This window comes from Octopus sinensis, linkage group LG9 (genome assembly GCF_006345805.1).
Source record: "Octopus sinensis linkage group LG9, ASM634580v1, whole genome shotgun sequence".
In the NCBI taxonomy this organism is placed as follows: domain Eukaryota; kingdom Metazoa; phylum Mollusca; class Cephalopoda; order Octopoda; family Octopodidae; genus Octopus; species Octopus sinensis.
The window spans coordinates 33,455,176-33,479,129 of record NC_043005.1 but is presented as its reverse complement, the minus strand read 5'-3'; the positions used below and the strand labels follow the sequence as shown (position 1 = coordinate 33,479,129).

The window sequence follows — 23,954 nt, the reverse complement described above, 5'->3', positions numbered from 1 at the left end:
GAATGAGTGGAGTGTAGCCAATTAATTACTGGATGTGAGTGCTTTGAGCTCAAGGTGAATTTTCAGCAAATCACATTTCAGATTAAATTTCGGTTCCAATCTTTTGTGTTTATTTGTTAAACTCTCAAGTCAACAAAATTGATTGCTTTTATGCTGAGTGTTTCATGACAAATTATTATTATCCTGTGTGCATAAGCAAAAGCAGAGTGTTGTAATCGCTTATCTTGGTCTGTTTGTCTGTGTGTTTGCAAAATTCCTGGAAAACGGTTGAACAAATTTTCACCAAATTTGGCAGAAATACTCATTGGGTAAGTGGCTTGAACTCATTAAATTTTGGTTTGAAACTTCAAAACTGGTGGACAGGTGAATCAAAATTTTCTTTTTTTCTTTGTTACTTATGCATAAACAATAAGCAGGGGAAATAACTTTTCATGTAATTTTGTTGAAATATGAATTTGCCTGAGAATATATTCATTAAATTAAATTTTATTTTATCTTTGTGTTCACACAGGGTATGCATCGCCCTCCAATGCCTATTTTTTTTTCGTTTTCCTTTTACATCTATATTCTCACTCCCCCTCTTTTTTGACAAATGTGGGACAGTTTTTACCACTTGTCCCATTCATTTGCCACTTGGCATTAAAGAAAATCAATCTTTGCTACTTGCGGAGTCCTCATTGCTTTTATGCATTCCTAAGTCTATGATCTAAAACAGTTGGTGACAAGAATGGCATCCAAACTCATGCCCAAAGGAAAGAACAAGGAGGCGGTGAAATAAATTTATCCTTTTTAGTGGTGCAGTGGACTGCACTCCACCAGATTCTTAATGTTCTTAGTTCAAATCCTCTCATTCTATTTAGTATTTCCTTTTTTCAATTATAAAATAAGTATCAGTCATGTATTAAGGTTTGTTCCACTGACTGCTTTGTCCCTAAACATGTCTGGCCTGTGTTTTCAGAAATGTTTTATTACTGACAAGCCAAAGTCCATCACCACCACTACCATGGTTTGAAAACTAAGGCATTGAACAATGTCATTATCCTCTATTCATTCTTTCATTGATATTTCAGAGAAATTAGTCAAGAGTTAAAGGTCAGCTGTGGTTGAACTTTTTACCAATCAATATCTTTCATCCTGTTTCACCTGTAAATTTGTTATTTAGACTCTAGAATGATTTAATAGGGGACTGAAGGCACTTGCTGACATATTTATAGCGATGGTGGTGTGTGTGCATGGGGAAGGGTTAGATTTGTTGTTTAAACTGCAGGTCAGCTCCTCATTCAGCAGACATTCCATTTATTGTTGTCATCCCTTTTTTGAAGAGAGTAAGATGTGTCTTGAAGATTTTGCTGCTGTTTCTAGCAGATTGAGTGACATGTAGATGCTCCATCTTTAGGGCTTTATTTTATTTTTGTGGTTGACTTGCAAATTCCCTTTCTAATAATTTGGTCATGTAGTTGTTGAGTTTAGGTTATATTTTATACATTGTAATCATCAGTATTATTATTATTAGCAGCAGCAGTATGTTGTATGACTAGTCAACAGCCAACTGCTGCTTCAAGGAAACAGTTAGCTATTACACTGTCACTGTTAGCTTTTGTTATTTTGTAATTTATAGCAGCTGACCAAAATTATTTTTCTGGGTTGATTTTCAAGACTGCTGAATATTAAAAGTGAACTTATCACCCTCAATTCTCACCATTGTTGATTTTATTTGTGTTAGTGTGTTTTAGAATTTAGTGACTAAAACCGACCAGAAAATAATAAAAATGACAATACTAGTCTGTATAATAATTGAACTGAAGTGAAAAAGCTTGTAGGTGTGTGTGTGTGTGGTATAAAAATAAATAGACAGTGACAGACAGAGCTAGTTATTTGGGACAAACCAGAAAAACTAGGTCGCTGGTGTGTTGAAAAATATTCCTTTCTCTGTTTCTTACTGGGTAAAGGAACTTGACAGACTGTTCTGTTGCCCTCTTCCTACTTGTTGCTTATGTTTTATCATTGATAAGGTGACTGTTACCAAGTATTAAATAAATGAGAAACTGCCTGAAACTAAACCAGTGAGCCTTAATTTTTTTTTTCTTGTAGCAGAGGGTGAGGTGGGAGTGATGGTGGGCTTTTGAGACAGGTGAGTTTTACAGACTCAGAAATTTCTACTATGATAGGAATTAAGTAGTTAAGAGTGACGAAAGAAATTTTTAAAAAGTGTATCTTCAAGGTAGTGTTGGGAGTAGTGAAGAAGGAGACTTTATTATTATTATGATTGTTGTTGTTGCAGGGAACAGAATGTCTTGTGTTTATTTGTTCTCATTAGAGGTTGACTTTAACCTTTAATCCTTCTGTGGGGTTGATAAAAAAAGATACCAGTCAGCTGTTGAGGTTGATAAAGTCAACTGTTTTCTCCCTCAGCTAGTTGACTTTGCCTTTCTCTTTCTGAGGTCATTATAATAAAGTACAAGTCAAGCACTTGGGTCAATGTAATCAACTAACCCTCTCCCAGATTTCAGGTCTTGAAGTCTGTTCCTACTGGGTGGGGGACAATTTGCTGAGAGCCACAGACCAAATTTGTGGCTGTTGCAAAGTCCCAACCAGGCCTAAGGTGACATGGTGGTGGTACAGTGTAGTTGACAGGGCTATCAGAGCAAAGAAACAGGCTTGGAAGGACTGGAAGGGTGGCAGTTGCAAGACCTATATCAGGCAGCTAGAAAGGAAGCAGGTATACTTAGTCAGGGGTGAAGCAGAAAGGAAGAAGTTTACTAATGTTTTGCAGTGTGAGGGCCAGCTGCTTGTAGTGCTTTGTTTTGCAAGAGAGTGTGCCAGGGGAAATTGTGATGTTGGAGAGAAGAGGTGTTTGCATGGATGATGATTCACTATGGAAGGTTGCTAAATGTAGAGAACTCATAGGAAAAGGGGAGTCTGGTTACCTGGAAGTGTGGGTTATGATCTAGTTACTTGTATAATCAGGTTGTACATGAGGGAGTCATACCCTATGACTGGTGTTGTAGCATCATAATCAACTGCTACAAAGGAAATGGTGACACCTTAGGCAGAAATAATTACAGAGGTATCAAATTGTTGGATCAGACGATGAAAGTTACGGAGAGAGTCATAACTGAACTAATTAGGAGGAGAATTAGACTAGTTGAGATACAGTTTGGTTTTGTGCAAGAGAGGAGCACCTCTGATGCTATATTTCTTGTAAGACAGCTGTAGAAGTACCTTGCCAAAAATAAACCTCTGTACTTGGCTTTTGTTGACATGGAGAAAGCCTTTAACAGGGTCCCCTGCTCCTTTAACTAGGGATAGACAAGTGGTTGGTGAGAGTTGTACAAGCCATGTACAAGGATGCTGTCAGTAAGGTAAGGGTTGGCAATGAGTATAGTGATGAATTCAGGGTACAAGTAGGGGTTCACCAAAGATCAGTTCTCAGCCCCCCTGAGAATTTAAGACAGGATGCCCCTGAGAGCTCCTCTATGTTGATGACCTTCTGATAGCCGAATTACTTCCAGAACTAGAGAAGAAATTTCAGGTGTGGAAGCAAGGTCTAGAATCAAAGGCCCTTAAAGTTGATCTAGCAAAAACTAAAGTCTTAGTAAGTAGGAAAGCGGACATATCACAAATCCCTTCAGGTAGATGGCCCTGCTCGACCTGTAGAAAAGGCATAAGTAGAAACTCCATAAGATGTATCTAATGTAAGCTATGGACACACAAGAGGTGCAGCAATATCAGGGGAAGGTTAACAGGGAAAATAGTTTTTGTGTGTGAAAGATGCACAAGTACAATAAACACTAAAATGTACAGAAAATAGACTCCATCCAATGCCAGGTTGGAAAGCTAGAATTAGTTGATAGTAGGTGACCTTTATAATGTGGATTCTGAATATATCACCTTAGTGTTGTGCACTAATAACAGTGTGATATATAATACAACGGAATGGAGTAGACACCAGCTGTCTCCACTCGATGTATTCCCAAATACCTTGCCAACAAATGTAACCAATCCAAAACAACTCTCAACAAACTATAAGAACTTCCCAAAAATTTCCTGCGACTCCACTAATGACACCTTTTGACTTTCTGCAATTTCTCATTTGTCACTCTCAGTCAAACACGCTGCTCTTTACACAAGTTCAGCTAGTCCATTCTCTCAAGGGGTGTCATGATTCTCCCCATAACATCTCCCCTTTTGAGATTTGACTTCTGTAGGAAGTGCAAATTGTTTATTTAATTTTATTCTTTTTTTTTCCATTATCATCTCCCTTTTTTGAGATTTTAATTTTCTCAAAAGTTTTAATACTTTTTTTTCGCTTAGGGACTATTTCTAGTTGTTCTGTTTGTTTATGTTTTCTATTGCTGATCCATCTACGTTTAACCTCTTTTGGTATTGGAACATTGAACAAATCATAACAAACTTCCATCAGATATTTCTTCTTTTTTTCAGTATATCTGGTTCAAATGTCATTTGTGCTCTCCTATTTGACCTTTTATTATGTGCATCATACTGCCTATTCTTTTTGTCACTATACCGTCCTCCCAACCTTGTCTTCCATTCTTATAAATTTTGAAATGAATTTTATCTTCCACATTAAAATACTTTGTTGTATGTCTTGGGTTTTCCCTGTAACCTTTTTTTTGTAGGTTTATCAAAAATTGATTTTATCTTCTGGGCAAACATTAGCTCTGCAGGTATTTGGGTAAGGTGTTACTCTGTAAACCCTTAAGAATTGTGTTAGTGCTGCATCATTGTCTAATTCATTTCTTGATTTTTTTTTTTGTGATTGCTTAAATGTGTCTATGAAACTTTCTGCTCACCCATTTGATCTAGGATGGTATGGTGGAGTAGAGATGTGATTGATTATATACCTCTCATGGAAATTTTTAAATTTGCATCCTGAAAACTGCATTCTGTTATCTGATACTATGGTGTCCGGTACACTGTATCATGCAAAAAGTTTGTGATGGAAGCTTATTGCTACCTTTGAGGTTGGTTGACTGCATTTACATATCTCCTTCCACTTGGTATAGCTGTCTACTATGATCAGATAATATGCGCTGTTATCCATTCCAGCAAAATCTATATGTAGCCTGGATGACGGACTGTCTGTCTTAGGTCATGATTGGAATTTGACCAGTGGTGACTTTGCTGTGAGAGCACAACCAATTGTTCAATATCACAGTCGGTAATAGGCCAATACATATAACTCTTCATTACTGATTTCATTCTTGAAATCCCTAGGTATCCCATATGAAATTCACTTAATACACACTTTTGTAGTGTGGCTGGCACTACAACACTTCGTGCGTACATCAACACTTTATCACACAGAGGGAAATATTCACAATTGTGTTAAGTATATTTTTGTTTTCTTTTACCTTCATTTCTTTCATCTTTGCAATGAATTTGTCATTCTCCAATTTTAATTTTATATCTTGAATAGTTAGTGGCAGTTCCCGAATGATGTTACACAAAATGTTTTTTATTTCATTTTCCGCTCGCAACACAGCCATCATGGTATCTTCGAATAATTCCATATTTTTTGGAATTAGCCTTGTTAGGCAATCCACATGGCCTAACCTTTTGGATGGTATTATACTCCATCTTAAAGTTGTAATATTGTACCCCAGTGTTGTAACCTATTTGCTTTATGGGTAGGAATTCCTTTCTTCAACTCTTGATAACGGTCGGCAATCCTTTCTTCAACACTTGATAACGGTCGGCAATCAGTTAGTAGCCATAAACTTTCATGCAAAAATCTGAAATTTCTTCATTGCAAAAATGATTGCTAGACCTTCTTTCTCTAATTAACTACAGTTTTTCTCTACCACTATCAGAAAATGTGAGGCATGAACCACTGCCTTCATATTACTGTTTTTACACCATTACTGCTCCTATGCTATATTCAGCAGTGTCAGAAGCTACAACAATCTCTGCTGCCGGATCAAAATGAGCCAACGACAAATCTGATATTAATATTTTTTTTGATATCATCAAACACCTCTTGAAAATTATTTAGTGGAACTTTCAATTCATGCATATTTGGTATATAATTTTTATAATAATTTGCTAGACCTAGAAAAGCTTGTAAGGTAATTATATTAGTCGGAGAAGGCATATTTTAATTGTGTCTGTCCTTGACGGATCCGGTCATCATCTATTCCTGTTGATAATTTGTCCTAAATACTTAATTCTAGTTAAGAAAAATTCACATTTTTCCTCACTCGGTGTGAAACTAATTTCTTATTTTTTCAAAAACACACTTTACATGCTCAACATGCTGATCACAAGATTCACTTTTAATTAATATATCATCCAGTTATGGAATTGTGAATTTACAGTCCACTTATATTGCATGCATAGCCTGTTGAAAATATGCAAGTGCGACCTTCAGACCAAATGGTAATCTGTTATATTTATGTAGTCCTTTATGCATATTCACTGTTAGGTATTTTGAGCATTTGTGGTCTACTCTAATTTGTGGGTACGCATTGGATAGATCCAGTTTCGAAAATACCCCCCCCCCTTAACTTTGGAGTAGGGAGTGAATGGTGGCATGTTTTCAGACATTCATTCAAGCTAGTAGATAAATCAGCACACACCTTCATTTTGTTATTCTTCTTTTTAATACACACTGTTGAAGCTGCCCGTTTTGCATATTCCACTTTTTGAATGACTCCAATTTTCTCTAATCTGTGTAATTCTTCATTGACATGTTTTATCACAGCAAAAGGTTCTGTTCTTTTTGATTTGAACACTGGTATTGAATTTTCCCTAACATACCTCAGTCTTAGTACACAATCTTAATTTATCTGACAGCACTTCAGGAAAAGCATTTAAAAATTTTTTCTTTAATGCATCTGATTTACAGGTTTTACCACGAAATGTAATATCACTTACCATTTCGCCTAAGAAGTATAATCTTTCACCTGTGATGCCTTGTGCACTTTTCAATGTTCTCTTTAATGTAGGTTTCCCATTTTTCTTCCACGTGTCAGTATCAGTAATTGTAATGTCACTATCTGTGTCTAGTTGTAGTTTCATGTTCACGTTGTTTATGCTTACATACACATACTTTCTTTTTTGGGTGTTGTCATGACTTTCTATTGAGCAACCCTTTTCAGAAGAATTTTTTTTTCCAACCTTTTTTCCTTCACTATGTAGTGCAAGCTTTTATGTCCTATTTTTTGACAACTAAAACATTACCGAGTTTGAAATAGATAGTCTTTCTTAAAATGCTGACCTCCACATCCATAGTAGAGATTTGGTCATAACATTCTTTTTTCTTTCCAACCCATGCTAGCATGGAAAGCGGAAATTAAATGATGATGATGATGTTGATGATGATTCCTAGTCGATATGTCTGCATTTGAGAGAAATATTTTCCTTCAGTTTTCTTTACATCCTGTTGCTGGTTAATAATTCTTTGACATTCCTCTGCTACTGCCTGCAGGGTTAAATTCTGGTCCTCCTGTTCTAGTTTTGTAAGAATCTGTGCATGTATTTCTGCATCTTTGCCATCAAACCTTGCACAAAGATGAGGCATTTAAACATGTCTTGAGATAATTCTTTCAGGTTAAATTTCATTTACAATTCTTGCATAACTGATAAAATCTGCATCATCTTCTTTTACTAGGTTTAAACACTCCCAGAGAGAGTTAAACAGGGAACTCTTATCACTGAACATTTTGGATAGCAATTCAGTTGTTTCCTTGAAACAAATTTCACTTGTTTTAGGCAAAATAAAATTGCAGTATTTTTCATGTTCTGAAGGACCTAGTTTCTGTAACAGTAGTCTCACTTTTTCATTGCTTGTCCAACACTTGCATTCTTCTTTGAAGATTTCTTCATATCTTCAGAAGTATGCCGAAAAAGTTATATCCACCTCTGGGTTATAACTAAATTCACTTATGGCATTCGCTATGCTGTCTGGTGAAAACGAACTTGCAGTGTTTCACGACATTCATATTAATTCCCACAACTGCTGTTCGGCTCTTGGGTGCTATTGTTCGACTCTTGAGTATTGTTGTTCGACACTTTCTGCTGTTGCTGCTGCACTCCTGTTGCTACTGTTGTTAGTTGTTGGTGCAACTCCTGTTGTTTTTGCAACTGTAATGTGCCAGATAATAGGTCTTCCATAATTAACAAATTTTTTGTATCATAAAAGATTGTTAATGACCAACATAAGCTTTGAACCACTCGTTGGCGCTTTTATATTGCGGCACTGTATGCCACTTTTCTAATGTGGATTTATAACAGGGTATTATATGATACTACAGAACGGGGTAGACACCAACTGTCTCTACTGAATGCTGAGTTCAAAATTTTGGCCCATGTGCTAGCTATGAGGTTATCACTTCTTGTCAGGAATCTGGTAGGGGAGGCACCCCATAAAGATGCATCCATGGCAACTTCCACCTCATGCGATACATAATTGAGAAAGTAGCTAAAGAACTTGGCACAGATGGGACTCTGATCAATTTAGATCAGTCTAAAGCTTTTGATAAGGTTGACCATCTATACCTGGCAGCAATCCTCAAGGCAGCTGGTTTTCAGGCCTGTATTCAGGGGCTGGATTGCAGCAATGCACAGCGACATCTGTTCAGTGGTCAGAGTGAATGGTCACCTCTCAGAGCTGTTCAACATCATGTACTTGGTCCAGCAAGGTTGCCCACTCTTGTTTCATGTATGCACTGACCCTTGAACCACTACTACATAAAATGGAGACATTGAGAGGCATCCCACATGACCTAGGATGTGGGAGATGTGTATTGGCATATGCCAACAACGTCACCATAGTGGTGTCAGATCATAAACACACAGAAATGATTGGCACTGCTCTTAGGGACTATGGAGTGGTTTCAGGATAAGACAATTAACTAGGAAAAATCAGTGGACTTGGCACCTTGAGAAGCAAATCCATGCTGTCCAACTGCATTATTGGGCACTAGATGGATGAACCAGTTAAATTGCTTGAGGTCTAGTTCAGTCTGGAGCTCCAGATGGACAAAAGCTGGGATGTGGTAGTGAGCAGGGTGACTACTTTCACTCAGAAATGGGCTGAGAAAAAGCTATCCCTGAAAAGTCAGGCAGAGGTAGCTAACGCGTATATTGCGTCTGTCATCTATTGCTTGACTGCCATGCCTTGTCCTGGCCATTGTCTGATTATGCTGGAGAATATACTCTCCTTCTTGTGGAAGGGACATGTCGTGATGGTCAGGCAGTCTATGTGCTGTTAGCACCTGCTGCTTGGTGATTAAGGTTGATGATGCACAGACATGCACTGAGGCTACGTCGTCTCCAGTGCTTCCTCGACAGTGAACAGGTGTGGTCACTGTTTGCCAGACACATATTTCCACAGCTAATTTCTTTAATGGAGCTGCAGTCCTGGGTAGAACAGACTAAAGGGGAACATTTGGAAAGTGGAATATCTTCAAGCACTCAGTCCTCAGCCAATAGGACAGTGCGATAGGTGGAACATCCACTTTAGCTTTTTGTAGAGGATTAGCGGAGGAAAATTGGAATGATGTTCTTGGGGAGACCTTGGGCATCGAAGAAGATCAGCTAGCCGCTCTTTTCTGGAGGACTTTTGGCCTGGGACTGGTGGATAATTTCCAAAAGTGTCTGGCCTGGCAATACTACTGGGGAGCTTTGCCTGTTCAAAATAAATTTTATAGGCACAGAAGTGCCGTCAACTAGGCATATCTAAGATGTGTGCTGGATGACAAATCAGTCCTGCATGCATCTGTCCAGTACCTGAGCATTGCTGACCTGTGGGCTTATGTCAAACACCTGCTGTCACGTCTAGGACGGATCCAGCTGTCAACTGAATCCATCATGAAGATCACCCTGCTGCTTTCCTTTAACTGGGAAGGAAAGGCTGTGTTTAAATGCCTGGTGGCCATGACAAATGAAGTTGTACGGTGGAGGAGATTGAAAGGGCTGAAGACAAACACTTTTCTCTTCGACCAGTCCCTGATGGACTTCAAATTTCACTTGAAAAGGAAAATATGGGTAGAGAGGGAAGTGTTGTCTTCTAGCCAGTTTCTGGAAGGTGGGGAGAATGGTGCAAGTAAACGGGCCACCCTTGTGGTTAGTAAAGAAACCGTTATTATTACTGTTGGTTGCTCCGATCTTACTTCAAATTCCAGTTGTCGAATTCGTGTTTCATCCTTTTGGGGTTGATAAATTAAGTACCAGTTGAACACTGGAGTTGATCTAATCAACTGTCCCCTCCCACAAAATTTCAGGCACTGTGCCTTTAGTAGAAAGGATTATTATTAAGGCAGCAAACTGGCAAGATTGTTAGCACATTAGGCCACATGCTTAGCAGCATTTCTTCTGGCACTTAGCATTCTAAGTTCAGATCCCACTGAAATCAATTTTGCTTTTCACCTTTTCACAGTTGATAAAATAATTTACCAGTTAAGCAGTGAGGTTGGTATATCATCTTCTTAAAATTTCTACCCTTATGATAAAATTAGAAACAATTAATATTGGTGGTAGTCAGCAGGCATAGAATTGTTTGCACACCTGACAGAATGGTAATCGGCATTTTGTCTGTCTCTGTGTTCTGAGTTCAAATTCTGTCAAGGTCAATTTTGCCTTTCATCCAGTGAGTACCTGTTGAATATTAGAGTTGATGTAATCATCTAGCCTCCTTCCCCCAAATTTCAGGCTTTATGCCTATTGTAGAAAGGATTACTTTTATTATTATGGCAGAGACTTAAGTATTGGACTTTATGCTGAACAAATCTTCACAACTCTTTAGTTGTGTCTATTGAATTCTTTCACTTGTGATCCCACTTCCTTTCCTTCTAGCCTCTCTTTCTCTCCTTCCTCTGTGGCTCCATTTTCTCTCCCTCTAGCTCTTCTTATTCTCCTTTCTCTGTGACCCATTTCCTCTCCCTCTAGCCATCCTTTGGTTAAAATGTATTAGTGGAATTCAGAACATTTCAGTGTAAGCTTTGGTTACAATAGATTGTATAAAGACATTTAATCTGATATTTTGGTTTTTTTTTTTTTTAACATACTAGAAGATTTTGTATTGGTTTTTTGATGTAAAATCACAGCAAATGTGTCATGTTTTTAGGTTGTTTTCAGGCTCTTAAATTATTGCATTCTTTTATTCATGTTTCAGCTCCTGCAATTCAAACATTAAGAATTTGCAGTTCTATGATTTAGACTTTACAAGCTACAACCTTATCGAAATTTGAAATCACTTAACAGATCTTGAATTTCTCATCTCCAGCAGAATCATAATCTTTTCCTCAAAGTATTAATTATTTGTTTGTGCCTTGACACAAGACATAAGGCAGTGGTACCCTATTATAACGGCACCATGACAACAAGTTGTTAACATTGATAGCTTCTGTTGCTTAGCTGCAAGTCATTAATGTAGGCCCTGACCATGTGTGTCTCTATTGTGTCTTTTCCTTTTTAAGATAGTAGCAGGAGATTTGGTTACTATTTCAAGCAGGTCAAGTGAACGCATAATAGTTTCTGATCTTTGATAACTGAAGCAAATGTTTAAATGTTTGATTTATTCATGAGAAATGATTGACTTCATAACCTGAGTGCTCAGGTGGGCAGACATTAGATGTGGGGGTGGTGGAAGGGAGTCTGTGGAGTGTTGGGAGTAGAATGTTTGTAGGTTGGAACTTGGAAATTTAGAATATCTTATAGAGGAATAAGACTTTGGTAACTGTTACAATACATCTTTGTGTGTTAAGATTAATCTCAGCATCTGTCCATTCTATATCAGAATGTAAAAACAGGCAGCTCTGAAGTGAATGTTTACAACAGTCTCTTTAACAATTTTTATTTGACTTACAGAGATTGCCAAACCAGCTGTTAAACGGAGAGGAGTACGTCCTGTGGAACGTGAACGTATGCGACCCTGGTTGAGTAGACTTCTGAATGTTGGAGACATTCCAGGCTTGCATTGGATTGATAAAAAGAAGAAAATCTTCCGCATTCCTTGGAAGCATGGTTCTAGCCAAAACTGGACACCAAATGATGCCAATTTGTTTGTAAAATGGGCTGAACACACTGGTAAGTATTCATTTAACAAGCCAAATTTAACTATTGTTATTTCAGTAACTTGAAAAAGGAAATGTGGAAGAGTAAGTTTATAAATAGAAGAGAATATGTACATTAATTCCCACACTGTTTTGCTTTTCTCATTTGGTAGCTCACTCTTTCCTACATACCTTCTTGTACTCTCTTCTTCCAAATTTTCACTTGTATATTCTTACCTTTTCTCTTTCTTACACAGTCATTTATCATGAGAACTGGTTGTTGGTGGTATAAATTCTCCTAAGAGTTGCAGGCAAGGCTGAGTGGTTAAAAAGTCTCTTTGTCAATGATGAGGTTCTGGGTTTGGATCCTACCACCTGATATCTTGGGCAAGAGTTTTTACCATAGGTTCACATCAAAGCCAAACTTTGTAAACAAAAATTAGACAGCCCAACAAAAGGATTGTACCTGTAATTCATATATTGTCATTACTGTTTCACATTCATTCTCCCTCACAATTACATTAAAGTGTCTGTGGAATAGTATATGTGTGTGTGTGTGGTGATTTAATAAATAGGTGGTTTTGTTGATTGAGCAATTAAGTGGTCATCACTGAAACCAACATGATCTATGTTTCCTTTCAATGGATAAAGAATTGGATTAAAACACAACTACCCTAATTTAAAGAAATCTCTTCCATATTTCTAAATGCAAGATTAACATGGTCTTATCTTTAGGGACATGGAGTATTACTTGCAGTGAGATGCAATAGTTTCAGATCCTTTGGTCATGTAATTACAAAGTTTGCTTGGTACCAGGCGGTTCTGAGTTCATTTGTCTACTGCATGGTCACTGCTATCTTTTACTATAGGTTCATATTGATCATTGTCTTGTGAGTGAAATGTGGTTGATAGAAATAGCTTCATTGTATGGTGGGGTGGCATATGTATGTGTATTCCTTTTGTGTTGATGTGCAAGCAAGAGTATCTGCAGTAGAAAAATCAGTCTCAGCAAGTTTTACCTGATCTCTGCAAATGTGGAAAAGTGGAAATCAAAATGTTGATGAAGATGTGGTAGTAGTGGTGGTGGTGGTGATGATGATACATACTAAGTGTATTTCCACTATTTTCCAAACATGTCTGTGAACAGCAAGAGTATTGTATACTTATACAAGTTTTTTTACTTTTTTTCTGCAACTTGTAGTGCTGAGTTGAAATTGAATTCCCTTTGGGGTGGACAATAGGATTTGCAAAGCTAGTTTTCTCTATGTCTTCAAGGGATCTCCATACAACTCAGCATATTTTGGAAGTTTCTTTCTCTCCCATAAACATATACCAGACGTAGGAATACACACACAAATGTTTTCTTAGCTGCAAGAATAGGCGTGGCTGTGTGGTTAAAAAGTTTGCTTTCCAGCCACATGGTTTCAAGGTACCACTCAGTGGCATCTTAGGCATGTGTCTTCTACTTATAGCTCTGGCCAACTAAGTCCTTATGAGTGGATTTAGGAGACAAAAACTGGAAGACGTGCATCACACATGCACATGTGAGTTTTCTTGTCTTAGTATCATGTGATGCTTTTGAGTGTTACTGTCATACCAGCTGTGTCATTCATTTCTAACATTCTACAAAAGCATGTCTGGCCATGAGAAATATCACTTACCTGAAAATGGGTGTTAGATTAGCAATGGGAAGGGCTGCAGAAGATTTGCCTCAGTAAATTCTGAATTCATGCAGGCATGGAAAAGAAGACATGAAAACAATGATGATGATGATGATGACATTAAGAATTAAAGGCTGAATGTTTAAAGTGTTTGTCTCTTGATTACACTCCCTCCTTCCCCCACATACAATGGTTTCTAATCAGTTCAGTACCTGTTTCAATTGAACCAATTAAGAAATAAGTATTGCCTGATATTTGGATTTGTGTGTCAGCAAACCGTTTTACTTATCAGGTGCAATCTTGAAGAAGACCACATTTAACTTGGGTTGGATTAAAGTGGTTTTATCTTTAGAGACCTGGAGTATTATTTGCAGTGGGATTTTAATAAATCCTCAAGTTTATTGTGTTTTATGGATGTAATGACTTCTTGTCTGGATATGCTATTTAGGAAATAGCAAGCTCTGTTTGTGTGATCCAATGTAAAATACCACATAAGTCACTTACTCGACCATATCCAGTTTTTCTATCTGCCAAGCCTTGTTTACTCTCTGTCTACTAGTCTGTATCTGCCAGTTTTCATGGTCTAGTTAACTGGTTGGCTGTCTGCATCTTATATAGTAATCTTTTAATCAAAGCCTTTCATTTAACTATTTGTCTTCATCACACTCTAACATACCTCAATCTTAAAGTGACAATTTTGCCAACATTTATCTCTTTGAAATCTAGAATTTTTTAATGTAAATTATTCTGGCTTGCTTTCTAATTCTCTTTGTTTATTCTTATTCTTGCCCAGTTTTCTAGACATAATTTTAACTAGGAACCAGACTGTTTATTGTTGTATGAAATTCTGGAGAGACGATTATTTCTGTCAGTACAAAAAAGAGCAGTTAGTGTTTAGTTGTTGGTGGCAACCAGTTAGCACCATCAGAATTTTTTTGGTTATTTTCCTTTACCCTAACATTACTCAAAGTACTGTCAACTATTGTTGAATATATAAGGAATCCCATCTAAGTGTATTTAGTCAAGTGGTGAAATTAGGCTCCATGATGGCCTTTTCAGCAGCTTCAGATTAGGATTGAATTAACTCATTTCATTGTTACTGAACAACTTGTTTACAATCCACTTAACTCTCCTTTCCAAGATTCTGAGCCATAGTAGTAGTTGAAGACTATTAAATGTAAACAAGCCTTGATCTATGCTCAACTCTTTTACATAATAGTACAAATTTGACAGCCAGACAGTAATCATCTGAGTTTAGACTATCGTCCAATACTGTATTCCAATGTAACTTCATAGTTTGCTCACTTGGTGAAACTTTTTAGACACTTCCACTGAAAATAACGGACAATCTCATTGTAATGCAATGTCTGAGACTAATCCAAACTGAAATTATTTCAACAATTTTATTTTATTTCTTCAATTATTGGATGCTTTTGATTTTAGCTTCTTTCTTTATTACTATTTTTTTTATATTTGACTAATTGATTTAAGCAAGGCCATAAATATGTGTAAGTTCTCTCCTAGGGAATGGAATTTTATTCTGTTTTAGAGATGATAATTGCATGAGGATCTACAGAAAGTGTAATCATTATAATAAGAATAGGATGGAGAAAATTCTGAAAGCTTTTACTTCTGTTGGCAACCAATGGGCTCTCTCTCCAAGTTAAAGGAAAATTCTATGATGCATGTATATGAACAGCAATGCTACATGGTAGTGAGATGTGGGCCTTGAATGCACTGGATATGCAATGTCAGTGAATGTGTGTGACAGAGCACCAGTGTATTGAGAGAAAAGTTATGCATAAGAGGAATTATATGCAGTGTACAAGAGAGAAGACTGCTAGTTTTGTCATGTGATGTGTATGGTTATATAAAGAAGTGTCATTGACTTGAAAGTGGAGAACTCATGGGAGAGGGAGACCCAGGAAGACATGGGATGAAAGCTGATCTGAAGACACTGAGTCTTACAAAGGAGATGACAAAGGATCAAGGTCTCTGGCACCTTGCTGTACTTGTGAAGACCTGTCCACCACAGCAGAATTGATATCCTAAACCACCTTGGCTAATGCTTATTTGTGTCTTCTCTCCCATGTTGTTCTCCATCTTTAACACCTCGCTTATCTGCTATTAACTTCAATGCCCCCATATACCTACTACAATCCCCACTCCTGAGCCTCTCCTATATTTCACTCCCTTGTTTGCCTCAGTTGCCCCTACCCTGCCCACCCAATTAGTCCAAACCTCTGCATCACCCCACTTATTCTCACCACCCCAGTGCCCCTCGAGGGTATGTCCCAACACATCTTCACCACTGTCCCTCTCATTTTTGCTCTCTTTATCTTTCTCTCTAACTTGTTCTTTTTTTTTTAGGACACGTACCCCTGTCCCTCTACACTTTTAATCTTTCATCAACTGGCACAAAGCCCCACCTCCCATCTGGAGGCAGGGGGTGCCTGACAAGTCTGTCAGCACTGATGTCATGTAAAAAGTACCAGTGATGATGCCATGTAGAAAGCATCCATACACTCTGTACAGTGTTTGGCATTAAGAAGGCAATCCAGCCATAGAAACATGCCTAAACAGACAATGGAGCCTAGTGCTACCCCTTGCCTTACCAGCTCCTGTCAAATCATCCAACCCATGCCAGCATGGAAAACAGACATTAAATGATGATTTCTATTAAAATCTCTTCCTACATTATAAAACCACTCATCATAATCAAGTAATACTCCTCCTACCAATCCTTTGGCATGGAATTAGTCTCATAAACATTAGCAAGTAAGATGCAGGCCCACCACCATAAATATGTTATCAGTCTAGTCTGTTGCATGGTAAAGTTGACATCTCATAATTTGAACAGTTTGATGACAGTGCTGCAGTGTAACCAGAGCACGGTGTCTGGAACCAGTAAAAGAGTCTCTAGTTTAGTTGTGCAATTTTTCTCATGCCTCTATCTGCAAAAAAAAAAACACACACACACAGGCACAACCATGCGTGTGCGCACAGACACACACACACCAACAAAACTGATAGAACGCAATATAATACTATATGTTTCGTTATTTTTATTGGCAGATGTTACAAAGAGTTTCCTGCATGGCACTTATCCATGTGTCATGCACAAAACCTTTGCTCCTGAATCACTTTGTAACTTCCTTCTACTGATTCATAATTATATTACTCTCAGATTTTGGTACAAGGCCAGCAATTTTAGAGGGGAAGGGATAAGTCATTTACATTAACTCCCTGTACTTGGTTGGTACTTTTAGCAACCCCAAAAGGATGAAAGCTAGAAGAATAACATTAAGCATTTTGTCCAATGTGCCAGTTCACCATAATAATAATAATAATATAATAATAATAATAATAATAATAATAGTAACTACTAAGAAAAAAGACGGTAGAAAATTACTGAATGCAGAAAACATTATTAATACAGTTATATTGGGTTTGAAAAATTGTGTTGGGCAGAGTAAAGTAAGAATGCTGTCAGCAGCCAGATACCCATAAAGTGACTTAAACAGTTGGAGAATTCAAACACAAAAAGGAAGAACAATAGATTAAGCAAACAAAGAAATGGAATTACATGGCCATTTCATGCAACATACCAAGTTTGTCTCTAGTTGATGGATGGGGACATGAAATGAGAGCCCAAAACACTAATTATAGCTCCTCAGGAACAAGCCAATAGAACAGATCTGATAAAGGTAAAGATTGACATAATCTAGACAGCAAATGTAGAATCTGCAGGAAAGGTGACAAAAGTATCAGTCACTTCTTGAGCAAGTGCAGTCTGCTAGTACAGAAGGGGTGAGTGGGTATAAGCACAGACATGATTGTGCATTGGGATGTTAGCTGAGTGTGTGGCTTCAAAATAACAGGAACTTTGTATGAACATGAACTGGCAGCTGTGATAGAAAATGTGAATTACAGGATCTGACCATATTATTGAAACAAGACTAGATATGATTATAGAAGACAAAACAAACAGTGTAAGATCATATTTTGCAATTCCCTATGATAGCAGTTGATATCAAAGAAATTGAAAAACTTGAGAAATATCAGGATCTAGACTGTTGGAAACTAAGATAACAATTATTCCTGTGGTAACTGATGCACTTGACACAAACACCAAAAGTGCTACCTAAAAGATTGAAAGAGGCTGGAATTGAAACTTGGATTATCAACGTGCAGGAAAACAGTCTTATATTCTGCCAGATTCCCAAGGATGATTCTTGAGATTTGAAGGGACTTGTCACCAAACCTCTAGATAAGATTGCTGCTAGTTAAATTAGCATGTACTAGCTTAATAACAATAACATGCACACACACACACATATTGTCAAAATTGATGTGATGTTATTGTGTCAAGATGTGAATGTGTGACTATAGATCTGAGCCAAGCTATGTTTGTTGCACCATTATTTTCCACACAGTTGAAATGGTAACTTATAAATACATTTGTACTTTGTTACAGCCTTTCCGCTGTGCTCACAGGAGACAAAGTACACTTTGTTTGCCAATTTCTCAATTCCATTTTTCAGTCGAATTGTTAGAACTGTAGGAAGGCTATCATCTAGATTTAACCCTTTTGTTATCATATTTCTGCTGAGATACTCTGTGTTTCTTTTAATTAATTTTAATATAACAAAGAATTTAATAAAATAAATTCATTATCATTAAGCTGGTGTTAAGAACATAAATTGTGACTAAGGTTTGGTGGAAGATTTTAATTCAAAACTTATAAAAACAAGACATTTGTACCACAAAGTCAGAGGTGGTTTCAGCCAGGTTGGTATTGAAAGGGTTAAACACCATTTTCCTGGCCATTTTTGGATTTATGGAAATTTGCACAACCAAACCTTCATCTCGCTCAAATTAACATGATGGTTTAATGTAAAAATAAAAGCAACAAATTGTGTACAGAACAGAGTTTGCATTGTTCAGTTTATAACAATGCAAATAACTGGAGTCATTCTCTGGTTGGTTCATTACCAACATGCCAATCACTTTTGAAAGTTTTAATGACATCTTGAAATGGTTGGTGCCATTTCTATTCATTCTACATGAATTACAAATTCCTTTACTGTATAATTGTTGTTGCATAAAACAAAATTCCAGAAAATTCATTGTTGACAACAAAATGTGATGAAAATGACTGGTAATAAACTAATAGTACTGACTCTGACTGAATTGTGCTCTGATTCCTAAACTTATTTTATCATGGAACGTGTATATGATATTTTGAACAGATGGAACCCATATCTGTAGTTTACAGACTACCTGCCACCACCTTTGTTTTAATGAGACATTTAAAGAAAGAATTAATACATAAAAAAAAAAACAATATAAAATAACTTAATATTTGGGAAATGGTAAATATCATTTTTTTTTTTCTGTAGTTTCAGCACAGAGCTGCAGCCATGCTGATGCAAAATATTTTTTAAATTATAAAAGACAGTTGGTAAATCCCAACATTTTTTCACAGAATTTTGGGGAACACTGAAATATTCAAGGAAATATCTACGATACATTTCTTTCAGAATATTACCTAAGTTGCAATTTCCTCATGAAACATTTGGATTAATTCAATTGTAGCGGTGTTTTATAGTTACCCCTAACCAACCCTCTTGAAAGCAGGAAAGGTTGAGCAACATGAGTGTTTGTTTTTGTGTACCATTATGTTTGTTCCTTGTTCTTCATGTACATTTGTCAGAGATCTGTTTGATTCATTCTAATGTAGGTCTATTCGACAAGGTGTTTGTTCATTTATCACAAAATTCAAATTGAAAGAATTGAGTATATTCTTGAAAGACTGGAATTGAAGAAAACAAGTATGGTCCATTGAAAGAATGACATTGTGACATTCTCTTTATTGTGATCACTAAAATATTTGTCACTGTATGAAATCCTGAGGTCATTTATTTAAAGTAAATATAGGTAAAAAGTACATTGTTCTCAAATCACCTTTCTATGAAAGTGATGTAATATTTGTTATTGGTATTCTGGAACAAAGAGAGGCTAAAAAAATCTGCTGATACTTAGCTGTTATAATAATTATAGTCCTTTCTACAACAGGCACAAGGCCTGAAATTTTGGTGAAGGGGTCTAGTTGATTACATTGACACCAGTGCTTGACTGGTATTTATTTTATTGACCCTAAAAGAATGAAAGCAAAGTTGACTTTGGTGGAATTCGAACTCAGAACATAAAGATGGATGATATGCCTCCGGGCAATTTGCCCAGCATGTTAACAATTCTGCAATCTTAATAATAATGATAATATTTTCTACTATAGGCAGAAGGCTTAAAATTTTGGGACATTATTTTGTGTAGTGAAATAATGCTAATGTTTATCAGTCTTCTTTTCTTTATTAGGAATTGTACTGCATATACTAGAAAAATGTATTGATTGAAAAAATGTGTTTTAGTTTATTAAGTCCTCTGCTTGGACCAATACCTGCATGAACATAATTAAAATAGAATTATTCAAAGAGTTGTTTATGAAAACTTGAAGTGTTGAATTTTCCAACATTTTGTCACCACATTTATATAATGCTTTAAAATATTACTCTTATATTTTATAGTTTCCAATGTTTTTACGATGTCCAAGATTATCCTTAGATTGTTAAAGGCAAGCTTGTATTTCATACTGTGATCTGATTAATCGTCAGATATAATAATAACCACATATATTTAAAGAAATAGCTAAGAGCCGGAAGAGGAGGCATTTAACCCTTTTGTTACTATATTTCTGTTGGTATATACAATTAATTTTAGAAACATTAAGGGCTTTAGTAATATCACTTTGTCATTATTAAGCTTGTGTTTGGAACATGGAATTTTGGTGTAAGATTTTCACTTTAAAACAAGAAGTTTGTATCATAGAACTCAGGGCAGTCTCTGGCTGGTTGGCATCAAAAAGGATAGAATTAGTAATTTGCTGTAAGATTTATTCTTTTCAACCAAATATTTCTAATTTGTATCTTAATAAAATTGAATGGAATTATCTTTACTAATTTAAACATTAATGCAAGCATAACATTATGATCAAGAAATTTGCTTCTTGGTGTGACTCGTATGTGGTACCTTGGCCAATTGTAGTATTGTGTTGGGTAGCAGATGTTACATTAATGGCCAATTGACATGAGTTTGGACTGTTTTACTGTATGGATGTAAAAGTTATACCTTAAGAGCAAACAATGCTTCCAAGCTCAAAACGTTTGAAACAATGTGCTATTGAAGAGTATTGAGGATCAGCTGGATTGGCCATGGAACAAACAAGTTAGTACTTGAAGAAATGGAATCAGAAAGAGAATTTATGGTAACTACCAGGAAGAGAAAGCTGCAGTATTTTAGGTATGTCATCAGGGCCCAGAATCTTGACCCCACTCCCACATTGTAGAGGGAAAATGGGGAAATGAAAGGTGGAGATCAAAAAGATTCTGGTTGGATGACATCAAAGAATGAACTAAATCTCTGGCCAGAGGCAGGAATTGATGGAGGGAAATAGTGCATGTGTCTATGGTCCCTGATTCTCAGCAATGAAATTATACTTATCACTACCATTGCCACTACTGATTATATGGGTATGTTCCACACATTAATGCTACAGCTACAGGGTTGTGATACTGGAAAAGACGCAACACTCTGTTGGCTTTATTTTAACTGACTAATTATCAAGTACTTTTTCTAATTCACAGTGAAGTGGTTAATTGTCACAAGAGCATCTTTTGTGGAAATATATATTTTCAGATCACAAAAGCTATCCCATTCATGCTAAGGAAGAATGAAGGGAGATGAAAGTTGTTAAAATCTAATAACTCTCTGTGATATGTCAAAGAAGTTTTGTATGACATTTAAAAATATATTGAATTTCAAAGAGTTGAAATAATTTGAATATTTAAGTATAGCACACTAACAGGAAATAACAAACCATTACATTAGCCTTTCACTGTATGTGAATATAACGAAACTCTTTTCACAATGTATTTACATTATGATAGACAGATGGCTATTCTTGTCTAATACTGTTTTTATTGCATATAATGGATTTTTATTCAGCTGGGCAACTTTTTGTCATTCCAGTGGTTGTCTAATAACTGTTTTCCTATATCAGTGGTGACAAATTTCAATTTAGTGTGCAGTAGGCTGTGAGTACATGCTACTAACAAATCCAATGAGACAGCAATGTATGTAGCATTCTCACCACTTGATGCTAGGACATTGTTTGCCTGCCTTTGATATATATCATGTTTTTAAACACGATCAGACTGGAGCCTGGAGCAGCCCCTGGCTTCCCAGACCCCGGTCGAACCGTCCAACCCGTGCTAGCGTGGAAAACGGACGTTAAATGATGATGATGATGATGATGAGTATGTTCATAGGAAATGATATTTTCTCAAGATAAGTACTGCAGTAAATTTGCTTTTTTTGCAGTGTATTTACACTAAGTATAACACACAGATGGCTATTTTAAACACTTTTTCTTTTTCTATAAACACGTTAGTGTTTGACAAGGTGTTTGTTCATTTATCACAAAATTCAAATTGAAAGAATTGAGTATATTCTTGAAAGACTGGAATTGAAGAAAACAAGTATGGTCCATTGAAAGAATGACATTGTGACATTCTCTTTATTGTGATCACTAAAATATTTGTCACTGTATGAAATCCTGAGGTCATTTATTTAAAGTAAATATAGGTAAAAAGTACATTGTTCTCAAATCACCTTTCTATTGTACTTGCTTGTCATGCTCCAACTAATACTACATACAATACTTCACTAAACTGAGATTAAATTACAAGTGTAATGAAAAAGTGTCAATAGTGTACAAATAATTATTGAAAGCATCTGTACTTTAAATAGGTTAGGTAACCTGTTAAGGAATTGTCAAAATTGAAGGAACTGTTTCCTGGAGTTTGTTTTAATGTAGGATCCTTAAAAAATGTCATTTATTATTTTTAAAATTTTAAATTTCAAAACGGATCAGTTGAAATTTAAAGAGCAATGGATAGAAAATGTTCCAAATAATAAACAAATATAAATAGAATTGAAGTAAGATAGTGTTTGCTTGACTGCAAAAACTTGTTGGTAAAAGTTATGAATTAGAATAAATTTGTGGGTTGTAAAGAAAGGTGAATTTTGATCTTTCTTTGAAGAAGAAATTTTTTTCTCTTTAAAATACCTTTAGGTGTGTGTTAGCTAAATATGTTTGGGAGTATATGTGTGTGTATAAGTAAGGGATACATTTCTCATATCTTCCAAGAAAGACCTTTCCCCAAACAACAGAATTCACTTCTCAACAAACAAACTTATTCTATTTTAGAAATTTTATTAACACATTAGTCAGTTATTAGCTGCTTTTCTGACATGGTCCACTGTGAGGAGTTGGTAGCTCAACTATCAAAAGAAAAGACATGAAAATAAAGAAGTATTGAAGTATATGCATGGTCTCATTATTTATTAATAGGCCACTGCCATCTTTCTTTTTCATGTTTTGTTTAACTACAAAACAAAAAAATATAAAATGAAGTAGATAAGATTTTGATGTGTGTAGTTAATGGCTAAGAACAATAAGTTAAGAGCTTCATTGGTTAGAAATTACATCTCCATTACAGTTGGACTATTTTTCTCTCTTTATGACAGGATTTTGTATTGAAATAGCTTTAAACTAGAGATCATATTCATTGTTTACAAATAAAAATATTTTATTCATAATTTCTGTTAGATGTACAAATTTTCATTGTCTCTCTCTCATCAACATATATTGTTTAGTTGATGACCTCATATCCATGTAGTGTGTGTGTGTGTTTGCATTCAAAAACTATCCAACTTTATTTTTTCTGACCAAAACTAATGTCACATGGCCAAAATTTTGTGTGGAAGGTGAACCGCCGTTCTTGCACATGTGTGAAAATTTTGCACTGGTAGGCTTTGTCAGTTCCCAGCTCTTATGCCTTGAATGCACCTTGAGTACACAGACGTGTAGTATGTGCTCATCAGATTTTCATTTTCATGTTAGGTGACCAAACACATCAAGCAGACACCATAAACCCATGTCTTATCACCAGTGAGGATGGTCTTGAGTATCACAAGCTTTTGACAAAACTTGATGCATTCAGTGAAAATGAAAATCCAATAAGTATGCACTGCACATCTGTTACATCTAGATGTAACAGCTGGGAACTGACTAAGTTATGAAAATTTTCACATGCATGCAGGAAGGGTAGTGTCACTTTCCACCCAAAGGACTTTGCCCATGCAGCATTAGTTT

The 23,954-nt window shown here is 36.2% G+C and overlaps 1 protein-coding gene across 1 annotated transcript in view; it reads left to right on the top strand.

The window, feature by feature from the left end:
- Positions 1–23,954, top strand: part of LOC115215644 — a 46,568-nt gene that overhangs the window by 15,577 nt on the left and 7,037 nt on the right. The window contains exon 2 of the mRNA XM_029784894.2: positions 11,833–12,051. Within this exon, the coding sequence (XP_029640754.1) occupies positions 11,833–12,051 (219 nt within the window). The remainder of the gene's footprint in view (positions 1–11,832; positions 12,052–23,954) is intronic.